We start from the raw sequence: 21,016 nt of genomic DNA, 5'->3' as shown, positions 1-21,016 counted from the left end.
CCATAAACATAGAGCTACAGGATTTAAAGCCAGCACTGCCTGAATGCAAAGCTCATACTTTTAACTGCCTGCTCCTGTTTTTCTGCTTATTTCTTATGTACCCATGGGCAAGTATTTATAACTTCTCAGGGCTTTGTTGTCTCATATTTAGAATTAGGGGAGCAAAGGCCGGGCATGGTGGCTCACGCCTGTAATCCCAGCACTTTGGGAGGCCGAGGCGGGTGGATCACGAGGTCAGGAGATGGAGACCATCCTGGCTAACATGGTGAAACCCCATCTCTACTAAAAATACAAAAAAATTAGCTGGGCATGGTGGTGGGCACCTGTAGTCCCAGCTACCAGCTACTTGGGAGTTGGAGGCAGGAGAATGGCGTGAATCTGGGAGGCGGAGCTTACAGTGAGCCGAGATTGCGCCACACTGCACTCCAGCCTGGGTGACACAGCGAGACTTCATCTCAAAAAAAAAAAAAAAGAATTAGGGGAGCAAAAATTCTCATATTTAGAATTAGGGGAGCAAAACTGTCGTAGAGTTATTATAAGGGAGAAAGGAGGCATTGTAAAAAACAATCCATACCTCATACCTGGAATAGTAGTAGTCATAGTAAAAGCAGCAGCTGTTTTTTGTTTGTTTGTTTTTTAAATATAGTGTTTACTATGTGGCAGGCATTGTTTTAGTTCTTTCTTTCTGGTGTGTAGTTTTTTTTTTTTTTTTTTTTTTTTGAGACAGGGTCTTGCTCTGTTGCCCAGGCTGGAGTACAGTGAGTGGCGTGGTCATGGCTCACTGCAGCCTCCCCCTCCCAAGCTTAAGCAGTCCTCCCGCCTTAGCCTCTTGAGTAGCTGGGACTACAAGCACAAGCGCATGACACCATGCTCATTTTAATTTAATTTAATTTCTTTTCTTTCTTTTTTTTTTTTTTTTTGTTCGGAGAGATGGGGTTTTGCTATGTTGCCCAGGCTGGTCTCAAACTCCTGGGCTCAAGCAATTCCCTGACCATGGCCTCCCAAAGTGCTGGGATTACAGGTGTGAGCCACACTTGGCCTGTTTTAGTTCTTAATTTAGGCTATCTTATAAAATCATCACCACAACCCTTAGAGGTTACTACAGTTGTTCTCCTCCAGTCCCTTTTTAAACATGAACAGAAAGATATAATAAAGGGCATAGCTGGAGTTCACACTGCATCAGTCTGGCTCCAGTGTCCTTACTGAACTCCTATGCCATGTTAACTCATGGCAAACATTAGTTTTGAACTTCATGCTGTTCTAGAATCTGGCATCAATATGAAAGGGACCATAAGGAAACTGGAGTAGTAATATGACAAGGAGGAGGCCATACCAAGCTATGGAAGGTGAGCAGTAACATGGTTACTCACGATTCCCTGATTCAGCCAGTGAGTGGTAAGACAGCCCATATGTTATTTCTTAGTGGTGGCTGAGTGCATAGGATGATGACCAATGGTACATCATTCTTTTGGCCTAGGGAACATCAGATTACAGGTTCATTCATCAAGACTTAACGACAGCCCCGCCTCTCTTTACCAAAGGCTCTCAGGTTGAATGTTTCTTACCCCAAAGACACTTGACTACATACTCATAGAAAAAAAGTTGAATAAATAAATAAATGGGAGGCTGGGCACAGTGGCTCACTCCTGTAATCCCAGCACTTCGGGAGGCCGAGGTGGGTGGATCACTTGAGGTCGGGAGTTCGAAACCAGCCTGACCGACATGGAGAAACCCCATCTCTACTAAAAATACAAAATTAGCTGGGCATGGTGGCGCATGCCTGTAATCCCAGCTACTCGGGAGGCTGAGGCAGGAGAATCACTTGAACCCGGGAGGCGGAGGTTGAGGTAAGCTGAGATCGCGTCATTGTACTCCAGCCTGGGCAACAAGAGTGAAACTCCATCTCAATCAATCAATCAATAAATAGGACAATTCTTCCCTACAGAAAAATTCCAAATAATAAATGTAGAAGGAAAGAGGAAATTAGAAAACCACCATTAACATACCACAGTAATAATTGGCTCTAGGTAAGACCCACTGATGAACATTAAAATTAGTGGGTGAGGCTTGGTGCAGTGGCTCATGCCTATACTCCGAGCACATTGGGAATGTGAGGCAGAAGGATCACTTGAGGCCAGGAGTTTGAAACCAGCCTGGCCAACATATCGAGACCTTGTCTCTACAAAAAAGAAAAAAAAAATTAGCTGGGTGTGATGGCATGCACCTGTAGTCCCAGCTACCTGAGAGGCTGAGGCTGGGAGATCGCTTGAGTCCAAGAGTTTGAGGCTACAGTGAGCTATGATTGTGCCACTGTACTCCAGCCTGGGCATCAGAGCAAGGCCCTATCTCTTTTTTTTTTTTTTTGAGACAGAGTCTCGCTCTGTAGCCCAGGCTGGAGTGTAGTGGCGCAATCTCGGCTCACTGCAAGCTCCACCTCACCTCCCGGCTTCACGCCATTCTCCTGCGTCAGTCTCCTGAGTAGCTGGGACTACAGGCGCCCACCACCACGCCCGGCTAATTTTTTTTTTTTTTTTGTATTTTTATTAGAGACGGGGTTTCACCATGTTGGCCAGGATGGTCTCGATCTCCTGACCTTGTGATCTGCCTACCTCGGCCTCCCAATGTGCTGGGATTACAGGCGTGAGCCACTGCGCCCGGCCGACCCTATCTCTTACAAAAAAAAATAGTGTTAAAGGTCATGAGAGACCAGAATAGACTGAGAAGCTGCCATAGTTAAGAGGAGACTAAGGTGACGTGACAGCTAAATGCAACATGGTATCCTGGATGGGATCCTGTAACAGAAAAAAGGATGTTCATGGAAAACTGGTGAAATCCAAATAAAGTCTATAGTTAAAAGCAAACAATAAGCCACCAGCCCTGCGACCTCCCCCCCGACCCTACCAAAAAAAAAAAAACAAAAAAACCAAAAAAACCCCACAAAGCTCCTCGGTCCTTCCTGCCTGAGATCCAAATGGCATTGTCTAGAGCGCCTCAGTTCTGGCATTTATATTCTAGTTCTGAATTCCTGTTACCTTTGGGAAAGACCTTTTGTTTGTGTAGTGCCTGTGTCTGGGAGGCTCTGATGAATTTGGGGACAGTCTTGTGGTCTATGTGACTCTCAAAGCCTGCCTACCCAGTGAACAGAATGCTACTCAGCAGGCTGAGGACAGGGGTGTGCACATGGATCCGCCTACTCCAGCCCCAGTCCTTGATGGTATTGGATGTTACAAATGACATTCCCTGTGCCAGGAATCTCCCCTGGACCCCCAACCATCTTTTTTTTTTTTTTTTTTTAGAGGGAGTCTCATTATGTCGCCCAGGCTGGAGTGCAATGGTGTGATCTTGGCTCATTGCAACCTCTGCCTCCTGGGTTCAAGTGATGCTCCTGCCTCAGCCTCCCGAGTAGCTGGGATTACAGGCGCCCGCCACCATGCCTGGCTAATTTTTGTATTTTTAGTAGAGACTGGGTTTTGCCATGTTTGCCAGGCTGGTCTCGAACTCCTGACCTCAGGTGATCCTCCCACCTCAGCCTATCAAAGAGTTGGGATTACAGGCATGAGCCACCGCGCCCAGCCCCCAACTATCTTTTAAGGCATTACCTTTAGACATTCTGCTTATCTTTCAAGGCCTGGCTCATATTTTACCTCCCATATAGTTCCTTCATGATCATCACATGTATTAGTATCTTTCAAATTCCTGTGATGTCTTCAACCTTAAAGTTCTTTGTATCTGTTGATCTGCCCTTCCTGTGACATTTAGCACGCCTTGCCATGTTGAGTCTGTGTTTGTACATGCCCTGTCTCCCTAAGCAGAACACAAACTTTTTGAAGGGAAGGAGTCTTACAAAACCTTCTAAACTTCGTGAGGGGAAGGAATCTTACAAATATCCCTTGAAGCATCTAGGATAGTGCTTGCCATAAGCCCTCATGAAATGATCGGCAAGTTTGAATGAGTGAATGCTTTAAGACAGATGAGAGGTGAGTGGACTTGCTTAGAGTCATACGACAGAGTATGAGCTATATTTGGAGCCTAGCTGCTCAGATTGTCCCTTTCCAAGCATTCTGAGGCCATGAAACTTACTCTGATCATAGCACTAAACTATAGTAAGAGTGATGGCTATCATTTGTTGTGGGCTTACTCTGGGCCAGGCTTGGTTCTAGGCATGCACACTATTCAGTCCTCACAATAGCTCTGAGGTATGGGCCTCACTATCCTCATTTTGTAGATACATCCACTGATGTTCAGAGAGATATAAAGAATTTGCCTTAGATTACCAGCTAATAAGTTGCTGGGTTGAGATTTGAATCTAGGTGTGTCTGGCATCCAAACTCATTCCCCCTCACCCCTGGAAAGCAATGTCTTTCCCCTTGTTTTTTCAGACCCATCCCTGGAAGGCATGTGTGGCACTGAGCATGCCCAGTTGGGAGAAGATGGGCAGCAGCCGCCGCGGTGCACTTCAACTACCTCATCTCAGTCTGAGCCTTCAGAGCAGCTTAGGCGCCACCAAGGCAAGAACCTAGCCTCCGAGGACCCCAAAAAGAAGAGAGCTCAGAAGCCCTCCCACATGAGAAGAAACATACGGTGAGCCATGCTCTGTGTAAGAGGAGAGGGAAAGGAATAGAGGTTTTACCTTCATCTTAAGGCTATCAATAGCAAAAAGACTGATTTGGGAAGGAGAGTTCTCTCTCCAAAGGAGAAAAGTGTCAGGTGTGTGTCTCCATTAATAGTGAAGGTGCAGCTCAGGATCACTGTACTTGGGCATTCAGAGGACTGTAGGGAGAATGAGAAAGGCCTTGACCACTGCTGGAGGGTCTTCTACTCTCTGGAGGCCCCGGGTGGCAGACCAAAGATGATAGGGTGCTCTGAGCTGGACTTCCCGGTTTTTCCTCTATTTTTCCTTATGTCTCAAAACAAGAGGAGACTTTACAAAGTTGAGTTCTCATCTTCTTAAACGTCAACTTCAAATGGTAGAGGACTGTCTGACCCAAAGCAAGGCCCCTTCTAAGAGCAAAAATGTGAACTTCTTTAACTATCCAAATCCCCAACAGTTCTTCCTTCTATCAAATAACAATGTGTGCCATTGAAAAGAAATGAATGATATCTTTTTCTCCTCCTGTCTCCACTTAAAAAAAAATAATGACAACTTGAAATATTACTCTGAGTTTGAAAATAATATAGAATCCCTGTAACTCTAGTTTCTTTTCTTTTTTTAATTTATTTTATTTTTTTGAGATAAAGTCTCTCTCTGTTGCCCAGGCTGGAGTGCAGTGGCGCGATCTTGGCTCACTGTAACCCCCACCTCCCATGTTCTAGCGATTCTTGTGCATCAGCCTCCTGAGTAGCTGGAACCATAGGTGCCCGCCACCACACCCGGCTAATTTTTGTATTTGTAGTAGAGACACGGTTTTGCCACATTGGCTGAACTGGTCTCGAACTCCTGGCTTCAAGTGAACTGCCCACCTTCGCCTCCCAAAGTGCTGGGATCTCAGGCATGAGCCACTGTGCCTAGCCAATCCTAATTTCTTTTCTACATGACAACACTATTTTTTTTTTCTTAAGATGAAGCCTCACTCTGTCACCCAGGCTGGAGTGCAGTGGTGCAATCTTGGCTCATTGCAACCTCTGCCTCCCAGGTTCAAGCGATTCTCCTGCCTCAGCCTCCTGAGTAGCTGGGACTACAGGTGTGCACCACCACATCTGGCTAATTTTTGTATTTTCATTAGAGACGGGGTTTTGCCATGTTGGCCAGGCTGGTCGTGAACTCCTGACCTCAGGTGATCCACCTGCCTCAGCCTCCCAAAGTGCTGGGATTACAGGCGTGAACCACCGCGCCTGGCCAACAACACTATTTTTAATACTGCTTTTCAGCTTTGTGAATCAAATATTACTCTAGTTTATTCTTGATCTGTTATGTGGAGAGATGAGTTGGCAGTTGGGGAGTTAAATAATATGGAAAGTATGTTAGCCTAGAGCCATCTGAGTTTGATGTCCTGTTTTTTGAATGCTGCTCCTTGCATGGGTGTGGTGGGCTGATGTGGCTTCTCCTTCTCCAGCCTCAACTCTCTGAGATCAGCAATGGCTATTTCTCTCTTTAGCTTGCCATTACATTGCCCAAATCTTAATTGAACCCAAGTGCTGTCTCTTATATGAATGTTTAGAAAGCTACTCCGGGAGGATCAATTGGAGCCTGTTACCAAAGCAGCACAGCAAGAAGAATTGGAAAGAAGGAAGCGCCTGGAGCAGCAGAGGAAAGATTATGCAGCCCCTATTCCTACAGTTCCGCTGGAGTTCCTCCCTGGTAAGCAGTGGACATGGCAGGGAAGGCCCTTTGCTTCAGGAGGAAGAAGCCCTAGGTGCACACAGTGGTCAAAAGCAGATCTGGAATAAGACTGTGGCCTCTTGGCTGGGCGCGGTGGCTCACGCCTGTAATTCCAACACTATGGGAGGCTGAGGCGGATGGATTGCCTGAGGTCAGGAGTTTGAGACCAGTCTGGCCAACATGGTGAAACCCCGTCTCTACTAAAAATACAAAAAAAAATTAGCCAGGCGTGGTGGCGTGAGCCTGTAATCCCAGCTACTGGGAGGCTGAGGCAGGGGGAATAGCTTGAACCAGGGAGGTGGAGGTTGCAGGGGGCTGAGATTGTGCCACTGTACTCCAGCCTAGGCGACAGAGTGAGACTCCATCTCAAAAAACTGAAACTAAAAATAAACATAAAAATAAAATGATTGTGGACTCTCAGGAATCCTTTAAAGTCATTCAGCTTCTTGAGAGCACACAATCAGAAGAAGATCGTTTAAAAAGCTAAAATGAATAAAAATGTACTCTTTAAATAGGTTTTATCTAGATTTTTTCTCATAACTTTGGATTTTAACTTGCCAAAGGATTGCGACCTTTTCTAGTGTTCAGGTGGATAGCAGGAAGGAAAAACCAGTAGAGAAAGGGAATTTGGAAGGAGGGCTGAGGTTTTTGACATGGGCTCTGCTTCTCTTCTCAGTGGATACTCCCTATGAGAGCTATAAAAGAAAAGGGGTGGCGAATTGTTTTGGGAAATATTTTAGATCCAAATGTGGTCTTCACACTGTTCCCTTCCATTTTGCTTTTCCTAGAGGAAATTGCTTTAAGAGCAAGTGATGGTCCCCAACTGCCTCCTCGGGTCTTGGCCCAGGAAGTCATTTGTTTGGACAGTAGCAGTGGCAGTGAGGATGAAAAAAGCAGTCGAGATGGTAAGATCAAACCAGGTGCCTCCCTTTCTCCCGACCTGGTATTCATGCTGAGATCAGCTATACTTTGAAAAGAGTCCAGTCCTTCCTCCTTTAGTATGGGATGTGGCTTTGACTAATTTCCCTGTGTCTCCTTGGTAAATATAAGTTTTTTGCTTGTCTTAACTTAAAGCTGAAAGAGAGAAATAGTAAAAGTAAAAATTTTAATAAGTGATGACAAGTTCTAACTTTAAGTTTCTGTAGTCTTCTGCTCTGACTGTGTGCAGTAAATTATCTTCATTCCCTGGATTTTTGGTTTTGGTTTTTTTTGCTGTCTCAGAGGTGATTGAACTGAGCTCTGGAGAGGAGGACACTCTGCACATTGTCGACAGCAGTGAGTCTGTCAGTGAAGACGATGAGGAAGAAGAGAAGGGTGGCACCCATGTCAATGATGTCTTAAACCAGCGTGACGCCCTTGGGCGGGTCCTTGTCAACCTAAACCACCCTCCAGAGGAGGAAAATGTCTTCCTTGCCCCACAGTTGGCACGGGCTGTGAAACCTCATCAGGTACAGCAAACCTTGACAGTTTTCTCCTTTTCCTTTTTGTTTCCTTGTTGTGAACATTGCCTGCTGGTGGTTATTAGTGTCATAGCCTGTGAAGTGTTTGTTTGGTACCAAGAGCAGCTTGTTCAGCTATTGGAAAGACCTGATACTTCCTTCTAGCAGTTGATGTTTCAGGATTTCTGATGAATAGGAAGGGATGGGGAAAGGGAAGAGACAAGCTTCGGGTTTGCCCTACGCCGTAGAAAGCACTGAATCTCTTGACCTAATAATTTGAGCCTCTTTCTGTGGGATCCCATCACTGAGGTGCTCTCTGGTGAGCAGTGCTTTAATTAGGAAGGTCTGGATCTAGAAGAGATGTGAGAGTCAGAAGATGGAGGGACTTTCTGGTAGGAGGGAGTAGAGTAGTTTGTGTTGATCCAGAGCCTGGAACTAGGACTAGGGAGTAGAAGTTCCATGAAGACAGACATTGACTCAGTTTACGATTAAGAACTTTTTTTTTTTTTTTTTTCCTGAGACAGGGTCTTGCTCTGTTGCTCAGGCTGGAGTGGTGCAGTGGCACGATGTCTGCTCATTGCAGCCTTGACCTCCCTGGCTTAAGCGATCCTCCCTCCTCGGCCTCCTGGGTAGCTGGGACTATAGGCCTATACCACCACACCCAGCCAAATTTTTTTTTTTTTTTTTGTAGAGGTGAGGTTTCGCCATGTTGCCCAAGCTGATCTTGAACTGCTGAGCTCAAGTGATCCACCTGCCTCAGCCTGCCAAAGTGCTGGGATAACAGGCGTAAGCCATTGTGCCTGGCTGAGGACTCTGTTTTCGAGACAGGCTCTTGCTCTGTCGCCCAGGCTGGAGTGCAGTGATCACGACTCACTGCAGCCTTCACTTCCTGGGCTCAAGTGATCCTCCACCTCAGCCTAAGTAGCTGGCACTACAGCCTCATGCCACCATGCCCAACTAAGTTTTAATTTTTTTGTAGAGACAAGGTCTCACTATGTTGCCTAGTTTGGTTTTGAACTCCTGAGCTCAAGCAATCCTCCTGCCTTCCAAAGCGTTAGGATTACAGGCGTGAGCCACTGTGCCTGACCTGTCTGACTGTATTTTTGTACCCATTAACCAACGTCTCTTCCTCCCCCTCCTCTCCCTTTTCAGCCTCTGGTAATTACCATTCTATTTTCTACTTCCATGAGATCAACTTTTTTAGCTCTCCCACATAAGTGAGAATGTGTGATATTTGTCTTTCTGTGCCTGGTGGGTTTCATTTAACATAATGACCTCCAGTTCCATCCATGTCGCTGCAAATGACAGGATTTCATTTTTCATGGCTGAATAATATTCCATTGTGCCTAGGCACCACATTTTCTTTATCCTTTCTTCCACTGATAGACACTTGAGTTGATTACATATTTTGGCTATTGTGCATAACTCAGCTTAAAAACTCTTCTGTTGTTGTTGGTGTTGTTTTTGAGACAAAGTCTCACTCTGTAGCCCAGGCTGGAGTGTAGTGGCACAATCTCGGCTCACTGCAATCTCCGCCTCCCAGGCTCAAGCAATTCTCCTGTCTCAGCCTCCCAAGTAGCTGGGATTACAGTTGTGCGCCACTGCACCCAGCTAATTGTTTGTATTTTTAGTAGAGACGGGGTTTCACCATATTCTCCAGGATGGTCTTGAACTCCCAACCTCAGGTAATCTGCACATCTCGGCCTCCCAAAGCACTAGGATTACAGGCATGAGCCATCGTGCCCAGCCTCAAGAACTCTTTAACAGGCCAGGCATGGTGGCTCGTGCCTGTAATCCCAGCACTTTGGGAGGCCGAGGCGAGCAGATCACCAGGGCAGGAGATTGAGACCATCCTGGCCAACAAGGTGAAAGCCCGTCTCTACTAAAAATACAAAAATTAGGTGGGCATGGTGGTGCATACCTGTAGTCCCAGCTACTCTGGAGGCTGAAGCAGGAGAATCACTTGAACCAGGGAAATGGGAGGTTGCAGTGAGCTGAGATCGTGCCATTGCACTCCAGCTTGGGTGACGGAGCAAGACTCCGTCTCAAAAGAAAGAAAAAAAAAACTCATAGCAATAGGGACTACTCCTGTGTGGTTGGGCACAGTGGCTCATGCCTGTAATCCTAGCACTTTGAGAGACCGAGGGGGGCAGATAACCTGAGGTCAGGAGTTCAAGACCAGCCTGGGCAACATGGTGAAACCCTGTCTCCACTGAAAATACAAAAATTAGCCGGGCATGGTGGCGCATGCCTGTAATCCCAGTTACTCTGGAGGCTGCGGCAGGAGAATTGCTTGAACCCGGGAGACGGAGGTTGTAGTGAGTTGAGATAGCACCACTGCACTCCAGCCTGGGTGACAGAGCGAGACTCTGTCTCAAAAACAACAACAAAAACAAACTACTCCTATGGAATGGGCTACCTTAAGAGGGTGAGCTTTCCAATGCTGAGGGAAGCCAAGCTGACTGAAAGATCCTGTCAGGGATTTGACACTACTGATTCATATATTACATGGGGTGTTACACTGTACCAGTGAATCCTTTTCTGTTTTTTCCAAGAGGACTGTCACCAGCAAATAGACCAGTCTCAAAGTACAGAGAATCTTCTATGGCCATCCACACCTGCTATCTATTATAACGCCTTCTTATTTACTTAATTCTTACTAATTACAAAGTGAGTAAAAACTGGAGCCCTCATCTTTGTGAGCCCCTCTGACATATGTCTTTGTCCCTTGTCAGATTGGCGGGATCCGGTTCCTTTACGATAACCTAGTGGAGTCCCTGGAGAGGTTTAAGACCAGCAGTGGCTTTGGCTGTATTCTGGCCCACAGCATGGGTCTGGGGAAAACTTTGCAAGTGATCTCTTTCATCGACGTTCTCTTCCGCCACACTCCAGCCAAAACAGTCCTTGCCATTGTGCCGGTAAGAGTTTTTGGGAAGGCACCACTTAAGTCACTCCTGAAGAGCTCTGCGTTAATGCCTTTACTGGGCACCAAAAAGCTTGATGAGCTCAGCTCTGAGTTTGTTCCATAAAACTCTCTTTTTGGACTTGGCTTTCTAATAGGTTAATACTCTTCAGAATTGGCTGGCAGAGTTCAACATGTGGCTTCCACCTCCTGAAGCCCTCCCGGCTGACAACAAGCCTGAAGAAGTCCAGCCTCGGTTCTTTAAAGTTCACATCTTGAATGATGAGCACAAGTAGGTGGCCTGCCCTTTCTTCTCTGCCCCTTTCCTTTTAGACTTCTGTCGGGGATCTGATGTTAAGGCAGTCTCTTTGAGTGTGTAGCCTGTGCACTAGATTTGTTTTTGGTTTCTTGATGTATCACTTTCTCTCTTCTTGCTACTCATTTTTTTCTGTACGTAGCTTTTCAGGAAAGCCAGAGTTAAGTAGCCCGAGAAATTTCCTGTGTTCTGCTTTAGGAGGCTTTTATATCTTGAAAAATATGTGGGCATGGTCATATTTTCCCATGCGTATCGTAGTAAAATGCAACACGAAACAATGGATCTTCCTACTGTCTGATTTTTTTTTTTTTTTTTTGAGACGGAGTCTTGTTCTGTCACCCAGGCTGGAGTGCAGTGGTGCAATCTCAGTTCACTGCAACCTCTGCTTCCCAGGTTCAAGTTATTCTCCTGCCTCAGCCTCCCGAGTAGCTGGGATTACAGGCACCCACCACCATGTCCGGCTAATTTTTGTATTTTTAGTAGAGACGGGATTTTGCCATGTTGGCCAGGCTGGTCTCGTACTCCTGACCTCAGGTGATCTGCTCACCTTGTCCGCCCAGAGTGTTGGGATTACAGGCGTAAGCCACCGTGCCTGGCCTCTACTGTCTAATTTTTTACTTATTACATTTCACTTTTTTTAAAAACCTAATCATTAGTCACTTCTTTTAAGCACTGGTCTGCAATTGACCTTTAATGGTACAACTCCGAAGCTCTGAAAGGTGTAAGCCTTGCTTTGTTTTAGATTTAAATAAAATTATCTATATATGTATGCCATAAAGTCAACTTGATTTCCAAAAGTCTAAAGCTATTTCTTGATCCAACAAACCAGCTCTACATGCTAACCTTTCCCCTCATTGGTGTGGATAATTGAGAAAGTAGACTTTACTGTATTTTTTTCAGAGGGTGCCTTTTGTGATGTTTGGACACACACATAAAAATGAGGAGATGATTAGTTGACCTCACAGGTGGTTGCTCTGCTTTCTTAGATTTCAGGAGTTTTAGTCCACATGCAGTCAGTGAAATACTGTGAGGGCTCTGGTGTTTGGAAGTTGAGTGACTTACTGAGGGTCATCTGGTCTCTTCTCCTCTTTCCTCTTTACTGTTTGTGGCTCTTTATTCACTTGAGTCCAGGCAAGTAAACTGCAGAATGTTGCCTTTCCTTCTGTGACCTTGTATTTATCATGGGATTGAAATGCTCCTTCAAATGTTGAGTTGTAGTCATGCCTGAATATCCAAGGGGGTTGTCATTTTCTCTTGCCTTGTATAGTTGAATTGCTATGTTTCTTGCTGTTTAACCACCATCAATGATCCAGTTCATCCTGAGTGCAGTTAGTTTCTCTGGGATGATGGGAGGTTCTTGGGTGGTAGGCTAGCCCTGTGCTTGCTGCCACATGAAATCTTTGGTAACAAGAAGTTCTGAATGTACGTCAACACAGCTTTGATTGTGAGCAATTCTTCCTTGGGAGCAGCAGAAACAATAATTCTTGAGATATAATTTACATCTCACACAGTTTTCTCTGTTCATCTTGCAGGACGATGGCATCTCGTGCTAAAGTGATGGCTGATTGGGTGTCAGAGGGTGGCGTGCTGCTGATGGGGTACGAGATGTACAGACTCCTCACTCTGAAGAAATCATTTGCCACAGGTAGACCGAAGAAAACCAAGAAACGTTCTCACCCAGTCATCATTGATTTAGATGAGGAAGATCGGCAGCAGGAGTTTCGGAGAGGTGGGCAGCCCATCCCAGGAATACTCTTGTTGGTGTTTAAGGAAAAAAGAAATCATGTCTACTAATAGCGCCTAGTCAGATGTAAAGTGCATTATTGATGTGAATTGTTATCATGGACCAAAAATCCTGGTTCCCAAGATGAGTAGGATGACTTCCAATGGCTCTTAGAAAGTACTGCTTTCTCTGCCAGCTGTGCAGTTATGGTTAGGCCAGGCCACACCTGGCTTGGGGGAGATTCCTCTGTTCGTCTATCCCTGTTTCTCTTACGGAACAGTTGGAATAGTAACCATTTCCTTTACCACTTTCTAGAGATGTTCTGAGAAAGCATGAAGAAAATATAAAGTGTTTAAATCACTAATATAAAGACAAAGTAGTAATACTATTGTTTGTGAGTTTATAAAAAAGAATTTATCCCAGTTGCTTTTAGTGAAAACCATTCCTGTCATAGTTCTAATTCTACTCCATCTTCTAAGGGGCCTTTGCTCATTTGGGGAAGAAAGTTTTTAAGGGTTCAGAGGCCATTTCACTTTAGAAGTCTCTTCATCTATGAGATTATGTTTGTTCTAGGTTTGCTTCTATGGTAGAGCTGGGATGCATTTGCCATTTAGCAATGACTTGAGAATAACTGCGGGAAGACCCTGTCCTTTAGCTAGCTCCTACCAGCCAGCCCTCCGATGGAGACAAGACGCTGGCAATGGTGAGAGCCCACTAAAGTGTCTGGATTATTCCTATTGGTTTCATCCAGATGCATTTTTAATCCTAGGCTGGCACTCTATAAGGTCCCTCTCTCTGCTGCCCAGTTGGTCTAAGCCCTAGGAATGCAAGTCAGTTATACTTTTCACATAAAGAAAAATAAAGTAAGGAAAGGAACGGAATGGGGGAAAGGGATATTTATTGCAAGAGTCAACTGCCAGAGGCAGATCACGAGGTCAGGAGTTCGAGACCAGCCTGGCCAACATGGTGAAACCCCGTCTCTACTAAAAATACAAAAAATTAGCCAGGCATGGTGGCTCATGCCTCTAATCCCAGCTACTTGGGAGGCTGAGGCAGGAGAATCGCTTGAACCCGGGAGGCAGAGGTTGCAGCGAGCGGAGATTGTGCCACTGCACTCTAGCCTGGACGACAGTGTGAGACTCCGTCTCGAAAAAGAAAAAAAAAAGAGTCAACTGCCAGATTAGCATCATACCAAGTCATACCAGTCATATCCAGGAGCTTGAATGGCTGGCACCCTGTCACCAAGGGGGGCTGACTCTTGCTTTCCTGCTTCCTTCATTTCTTCTGTCTCCTCCAGGGTGCACCCCTACTTCTCATATTATTGACTAAGAGCAGGCCCTGTCACCCTCTGACTCCGGATCCTCTTCCCTCCCTAGAGTTTGAGAAGGCTTTATGCCGCCCTGGCCCTGATGTAGTAATCTGTGATGAGGGGCACCGCATCAAAAACTGCCAGGCCAGCACCTCACAGGCTCTGAAGAATATCCGCTCTCGCCGCCGGGTGGTGCTGACTGGGTACCCTCTGCAAAACAACCTCATTGAGTACTGGTGCATGGTGGACTTTGTGCGCCCAGACTTCCTTGGCACCCGGCAGGAGTTCAGCAACATGTTTGAACGCCCTATCCTGAATGGGCAATGTATTGACAGCACACCTCAGGACGTCCGCCTCATGCGGTACCGGAGCCATGTCCTGCACAGTCTTCTGGAGGGCTTTGTGCAGAGGTGAGCCATCCTCAGGGTCCTGCTTCCTGAATTTTCAGAGGGCCCTTTTGCCAAGGGCATGCCAAGCCTGTTATACAGGATAGGGTGTTGGTGTAGGAGGGCCCCTTCCCTGGGGCAGTGGTAAAATTTTGCTTCCTGTGACAAGCTAGCAGATGGTGGATATCCACTGTTTCAGTTCTCTGAAAGTTTGGCCTAGAAGTGCTTCTCTCAAAAGTTATCTTTAAAGGTACTGGAGACACCTGTCTTACTTGCTGAGAGAAGCAAGAAAGGTACCATTCTGCTGACTTACCTTCGGCTAGTCTAAAGCAGACCCCTCATTTTTCCTTGTTGAGATGGCATATGGAGCGAAAGCTCAGAGAGGCAGCCCAAGTTAAAGTAAGAACCTCAAGTTCCCCTGTCTCTGTCATGTAGTCAGACATGACCTGGGACAGGTCACTCTGCCTCTTAGTGTTAGTTTTCATCCTTAAGGTGAGTTTCTTCTTGGTTGTTGAACCACTCTGCATTATTGCAAGGCTGCAGTGTATGTTGAGATCCTCAAGAGGGAGGTGTGGCAGGAGTGCAAAAGGCTCTGTTTTTATCTTGTGCTGACCCCTCCTGGCCACACTACCATGCCATTTCTGATCTGTTTGCCTCCATAGGAGAGGCCACACTGTGCTGAAGATTCATCTCCCTGCCAAGGAAGAAAATGTGATCCTTGTGCGGCTCTCCAGGATCCAGCGAGATTTGTACACACAGTTCATGGATCGCTTCCGGGACTGTGGTAGCAGCGGTTGGCTGGGGCTGAACCCCCTTAAGGCATTCTGTGTGTGTTGCAAGGTGCATTGGGGCCTCAGGGAAGATTGAGATGGGTACTAAGGATACACATGGTCCCAAGGGAATTACTCCTACTGAGAGTCTTCAATAAAGGAAGAATAAAGTGAGAGGGGGCCACCTCAGTTCACTGCACTGGAGGTTTGGGGGCTCCAAGGAGAGAGGTGCTGGTTGTGTACCACATAACTCCTGGGGGTGCCATTCACACAGTGTAATATAACTGGTGCTCCCTGCAGTGTGCAACTCAGCTGCACAACTTGTTATTCCAAGGGGATTAATGGAAAAATACTGTGGGGCAGCGTTTTTGACTGCTAGCATAATCAGAATTCAAGAGATATATAGCTTAGACAAGTTATTAGAGGTACCTTCCATTGGATTCCATACTTAATCAGATTGAGACCTCTCTCATTCTTTTGTTGAGGGACCTGTTTCATTGACTTCATACCTCTACCCCTGGCTACTCTTTAGCAGACCTGTTAGGTATTATTCTTAATTGACCACTGCTTTAATAAGTCAGCAGAAGGTATGTCTCTGGGGACAGGAGGGGTTTCCAAATATTTCTTTTATAGCCACAGTCCTGGGTCAAGGCCAGGAAACTAAGGCAAACATGGTCTGTGATGATGCTTTGGTATCACTGCATCCTTCCTTCTTCCTTTCCTCTCTTCTCCAGGGAGTTCTCAACTCTTGCTAGGAATACTCTGTGAAATGATATGTGATTGGTCTACTATAAGTCAGATACGTTTTGTCTATCGTTTTATACGGTAGCAGACGGTAGCCACACTGTGAAACTGGAACATTCTTACTCTTATTTGAATAAGAATGTCAAAAAGGCTTGTGACAGCTTTTTTGATTATGTATCAAACATACTTACTGGCATGGCTCCTGGTATGAATGCTGCCATTCATGTGTCATGGTGACCAGAACTGGTAATCAAAACAAATATGCAGGCCCTTTGGCTGTGAAGGGCTCTAACTTTAATTTTTGGTGTGACAGTGTTTATTGTGGGACGTGTGTGTATGAGCAAGTATGTGTTTCCAGACCCCTGGGACACCCTTGGAATGTTCTTTGTCCTGTGTCTCCTCTCCCTTTCCTTGAACCTCAGATCTGGAATCACCCTGATGTGCTGTATGAAGCCCTTCAGAAGGAGAGCTTGGCCAATGAGCAGGACTTAGACGTGGAAGAACTTGGCTCTGCGGGGACCAGTGCCCGCTGTCCACCACAGGGAACAAAAGGCAAGGGAGAAGATAGCACCTTGGCTTCCTCAATGGGAGAGGCAACCAATAGCAAGTTCCTACAGGGCGTTGGCTTCAACCCTTTCCAGGAGCGAGGCAACAACATCGTCACATATGAATGGGTGAGTCAAGCAGATCCTTCAGGAACCATAGACTATTGCTGAGAAGGGATGGTGCAAGCCCTGCCTGGGGAAGGGGTAGGGATGCATGGCTAGGGTCTCTGTATGGAATTATAAAGGTGGCCAGTGAGCTGCTGCCTTGGAAGGAAATAATTTTATTTCTAGTGATCTGGCCTTGGGCCTGCTCTAAGCTGCCTTGTTTCTCTCTTGCAGGCCAAGGACCTTCTGACTCATTACCAGACTGGAGTCCTAGAAAACTCTCCCAAGATGGTACTGCTTTTCCACCTGATTGAGGAAAGTGTGAAGCTTGGGGACAAGATCCTTGTGTTTAGGTAGGATGAGAAACTTCCATTTGAGGCTGTGTGTCTATGGTAAAGAATGACAAAACCACCACAGAGCAAGACCAAGGCCACCTCCGCCTCCCACCAAGTGCTTATTGTGAGGACCTTCTTGCATGTTGTCTGTCTCTTGGAGTTTCTTTCATTGCCCAATTTGATTTCTCCACAGAGAACAATTTAGAACCCTAGGTTAGCACTGGAGTCTAATCTTTCAAATTCTAGCCTGTTTTTGTTTACTTTGAGAGCTAAGGATAGTTTTTACATTTTTAAAAGGTTATAAAAAACATACAAAGAATATGCAGCAGAGATTCTATGTGGCCAAGAAAGCCTAAACTATTTGACCCTTGGTTTAATCTTCTATCCCACCCCAACCTTTTATTTTAGTTTTAAGCTTTGTCTTTAAAGCCAAATAAGTGATGTAGTTTGCTCCAGAGTTATATTCTCAGTCTGGCTAGAGCTTTGAGTCTCATTAAGTCTTGACTCCCCAGGAAAACGAAGTTGATTGCTTCTCCTTCTTTATAATCTGACCAGATTATGCTCCAACAAGAGCCAAGTGGCAGGAGCCTGGCTCAAGAGCCTCAGAGTGAGGGCTTCTACATGTGACACACTTTGAGAGGACAGCAGTGATGCTAGCTTGGGGAGAGCCTAGTGTTGATTTTCTGGATCACTTCTAAGGACACTGGCTCTCATGATATCTTGGAAGCAGTCGAGTGATTTTGTCTCTCTAGTAAAACCCATAATCGTATCTGATGTATATTCATGCAGTGGTAGTGTTTAATGCTGAATGCTATTTGTTACTCTGCATTGAGCTAAACCCCAGACATTTTCAATGGTGGAAGTGAAGAATGAAGAGAGTATTTTTTCAGTGTGGTGGTAGTCGTAAGTATGTGGATGACTCTGTTCCCATTATGCACTAGGAAGGATACCCTTGGTTGTTCTTGGTAGAGTTACCTCTTTCTTTTTCTTTTTCTTTTTTTTTTTTGAGATGGAGTTTCACTCTTCCTGCCCAGACTGGAGTGCAGTGGTGTGATCTTGGCTCACTGCATCTTCCATTTCCCAGGTTCAAGCAATTCTCCTGCTTCAGCCTCCTGAGTAGCTGGGACCACAGGCATGTGCCACCATGCCAGGCTAATAATTTTTGGATTTTTAGTAGAGATGGGGTTTCATCATGTTGGCAAGATTGGTCTCAAACTCCTGACCTCAGGTGATCCACCCGCCTCGGCCTCCCAAGTGCTGGGATTACAGGCGTGAGCCACTGTGCCCGAACTAGAGTTACCCCCCTTTTTTTTTTCTGAGACAGAGTTTCACTCTTGTTGCCCAGACTGGAATGCAATGGCGTGATCCTGCACTGCAGCCTCCACCTCCCAGGTTCAAGTGATTCTCCTGCCTTAGCCTCCCAAATAGCTGGGATTACAGGCGTGTGCCACTGCACCCAGCTAATTTTTGTATGTTTAGTACAGATGGGGTTTTGCCATGTTGGCCAGGCTGGTCTCGAACTCCTGACCTCAGGTGATCCACCTGCCTCGGCCTCCCAAAGTGCTGGGATTATAGGCTTGAGCCATTGTGCCCAGCCTACAGTTACCTCTTATCAGTGGTAGGTTGTGGGAGCTCCCATTGTCAGAAAGTTGCACAAGAGTATGGACCTATTGGGAACAATGTTCCCTTGATTCTGGGAGCCATCTGAATGAAATGTTTTCCGTTTCAGCCAGAGTCTTTCCACCTTGGCTCTCATCGAGGAATTCCTTGGAAAACGAGAAGTACCCTGTCCACCTGGTGCCGAGGGGCAAGGAGCACAGAAGTGGGTTCGAAACATCAGCTACTTCCGTGAGTTCATTGTTGCATTGTTCTTGAATCCTTGGCAAGGTCTGCTTAAGGGTTTCCTTTCCTTCTCTCTCTTTCTCTTTCTCCACTCCATCAAATGCATAGGAATATTTGTGATTAGCCAAGGAGCAGGGGGATACTAAGAGCCAGCTGTTGTGTACAAGGTACTACACTAGGGGCTGGGGGATTGAGAGAGATGGGAGAGTGTAGAGAAATAGAAGGCATAGTCCTCTTCATCTGAGATGTGACAATTCAAGAGTGCCCTAACTGGGGTTCTAAGGAGGATAGAATCACTGTGGTGAGGATGATTAGCTAAGGCATCTCAAAAATGGGGAGGATTTGAATACACAGGGCTAGTGTTGCCTGAGGATCATTCCAGGCTGAAAGATTAGAGTGAACACAAGCCTAGATCATGCATTCTCTGTTGGGGAGATAATACTTTAAGGGGATGAACATTTTTTTTTTTTTGAGCAGGGGGCAGAAATCTTAACTTTTAAAATGTGTAAGTCACAGTACATACAGTACATAAACAGATATACAGTATATCTGTGGTATTAAATTTCATGGAGGACATAGTGTCATTGGGAAAAAAAAAAGTCATTCCTTAGTGGGGTGGTAATGAAAAAAAGGTTGAGAAATACAGACCTCAGCACTGCTGACATTTGGGCCAGATAATTCTTTGTTATAAGGGGCTGTCCTGTATATTATAGGACATTTAGTAGCATGCTTGGTTTCTACTCACTAGATGGCAGTATTATCTCTCAGTTTTGCCAACCAAAAATATCTCCAGACGTTGCCAAATGTCCCGTGGGGAGTGGGAGTATGGAGAAATTGCCCTCATTGAGAACCACTGCCCTAATGGAAGGATTTAGAGAACTGGAGGTTCAGGGAGTAGCAAGAAGACCCCCAGCACAAGGTGTGGCTCAGAGCTTGCCCTGTGAATCAGTGGTGAGCTGTGTTTGGGAACTGTTGGAACTCAGGTTGGAAAAGTAGGTTGGGGTCCTGACATAGAACCCCAGTACCAAGCAATTAAACTGTTGCTTCCTACAACAGTAGTAATTCAGTTTTCCATGTGGTATTTCATGCCCTTAGCTTTGCCATTTACTCAAGATGACAAGTGTTGCTGTTACTGTTGATGCTTCTTAACTGAAGTCTTTTTTTTTTTTTTTGAGACGAAGTCTCACTCTGTTGCCAGGCTGGAGTGCAGTGGCGTGATCTCGGCTCACTGCAGCCTCCATCTCCCAGGTTCAAGCGATTCTCCTGCCTCAGCCTCCCAAGTACTGGGACTACAGGCACAAGCCACCACGCCCAGCTAATTTTTGTATTTTTAATAGAGACGGGGTTTCACCATGTGGGTCAGGATGGTCTCGATCTCTTGACCTCGTGATCTGCACGCCTTGGCCTCCCAAACTGTTGGGATTACAGGCGTGAGCCACTGTGCCCGGCCCTAAAGCCTATTTTTTCTCCCTCTTTGGAGCTTTCCTCCTTTCATTCATGTGTTCTATCCTACTGTTCCAGATATATTTCCTTTATGTCTCTTTACAGCAAGTTCTTAGCTTCAGGAGCTTGTTAAAAATGCAGATTCCTGGCCGGGCACGGTGGCTCACGCCTGTAATCCCAGCACTTTGGGAGGCCGAGGTGGGCGGATCACGAGGTCAGGAGATTGAGACCATCCTGGCTAACACAGTGAAACCCCATCTCTACTAAAAAATACAAAAAATTAGCTGGGCGTGGTGGTGGGCGCCTGTAGTCCCAGCTACTCAGGAGGCTGAGGCAGGAGAATGGTGTGAACCCAGGAGGCAGAGCTTGCAGTGAGCCAAGATTGCCCCATTGCGCTCTAGCCTGGGCGATGGAGCAAGACTCTGTCTCAAAAAAAAAAAAAAAAAAAAAAAAAAAAAAATGCAGATTCCTGGTGGAGGAACATCATCCATATCAAAACCCTTAGTTCTGCACTCACCAGGACTCACAAGGCTAAGACAGAGAGGTCACCTTGAGCCAGTATTTTCCAAATTCCCTAGGTGATTACTATACATTCCGAAGTCTAGGATTCTTGGCTTTAGAATTGACCTAAGATAGTAAAGGGGAGAAATGTAGTTTATAATCCATGGTGCACGTGAGAATCACCTGGGGGTATTTTCAAATTTTAGATGCCTGGGCCTTACTTACTGTAGACCCATGATACGTCCAAGGGGTGAGATCTGAGCACTGTTGTGTTTCTGTTTGTTTTGCTCTTTAAAACACATTTGCCCAGTGATTTTGCTGTATATCCGTGCTCTAA

At 45.9% G+C, this 21,016-nt stretch overlaps 1 protein-coding gene across 6 annotated transcripts in view; it reads left to right on the top strand.

The window, feature by feature from the left end:
* Window positions 1-21,016, top strand: part of RAD54L2 (RAD54 like 2) — a 128,958-nt gene that overhangs the window by 88,736 nt on the left and 19,206 nt on the right. For all 6 annotated transcript variants that reach the window (XM_058441866.1, XM_032161411.2, XM_032161410.2 and 3 more), the window contains 12 exons: window positions 4,380-4,581; window positions 6,159-6,298; window positions 7,108-7,224; window positions 7,541-7,767; window positions 10,494-10,676; window positions 10,819-10,952; window positions 12,509-12,705; window positions 14,076-14,418; window positions 15,057-15,234; window positions 16,331-16,582; window positions 16,793-16,911; window positions 18,623-18,741. In XM_058441866.1, coding sequence (XP_058297849.1) covers window positions 4,380-4,581; window positions 6,159-6,298; window positions 7,108-7,224; window positions 7,541-7,767; window positions 10,494-10,676; window positions 10,819-10,952; window positions 12,509-12,705; window positions 14,076-14,418; window positions 15,057-15,234; window positions 16,331-16,582; window positions 16,793-16,911; window positions 18,623-18,741 — 2,211 coding nt within the window. The remainder of the gene's footprint in view (window positions 1-4,379; window positions 4,582-6,158; window positions 6,299-7,107; window positions 7,225-7,540; window positions 7,768-10,493; window positions 10,677-10,818; window positions 10,953-12,508; window positions 12,706-14,075; window positions 14,419-15,056; window positions 15,235-16,330; window positions 16,583-16,792; window positions 16,912-18,622; window positions 18,742-21,016) is intronic.

The sequence above is a fragment of the Hylobates moloch genome, unplaced genomic scaffold, assembly GCF_009828535.3.
Source record: "Hylobates moloch isolate HMO894 unplaced genomic scaffold, HMol_V3 SCAFFOLD_8, whole genome shotgun sequence".
Taxonomy (NCBI): Eukaryota; Metazoa; Chordata; class Mammalia; order Primates; family Hylobatidae; genus Hylobates; species Hylobates moloch.
This window is presented reverse-complemented; position numbering and strand designations above follow the sequence as displayed.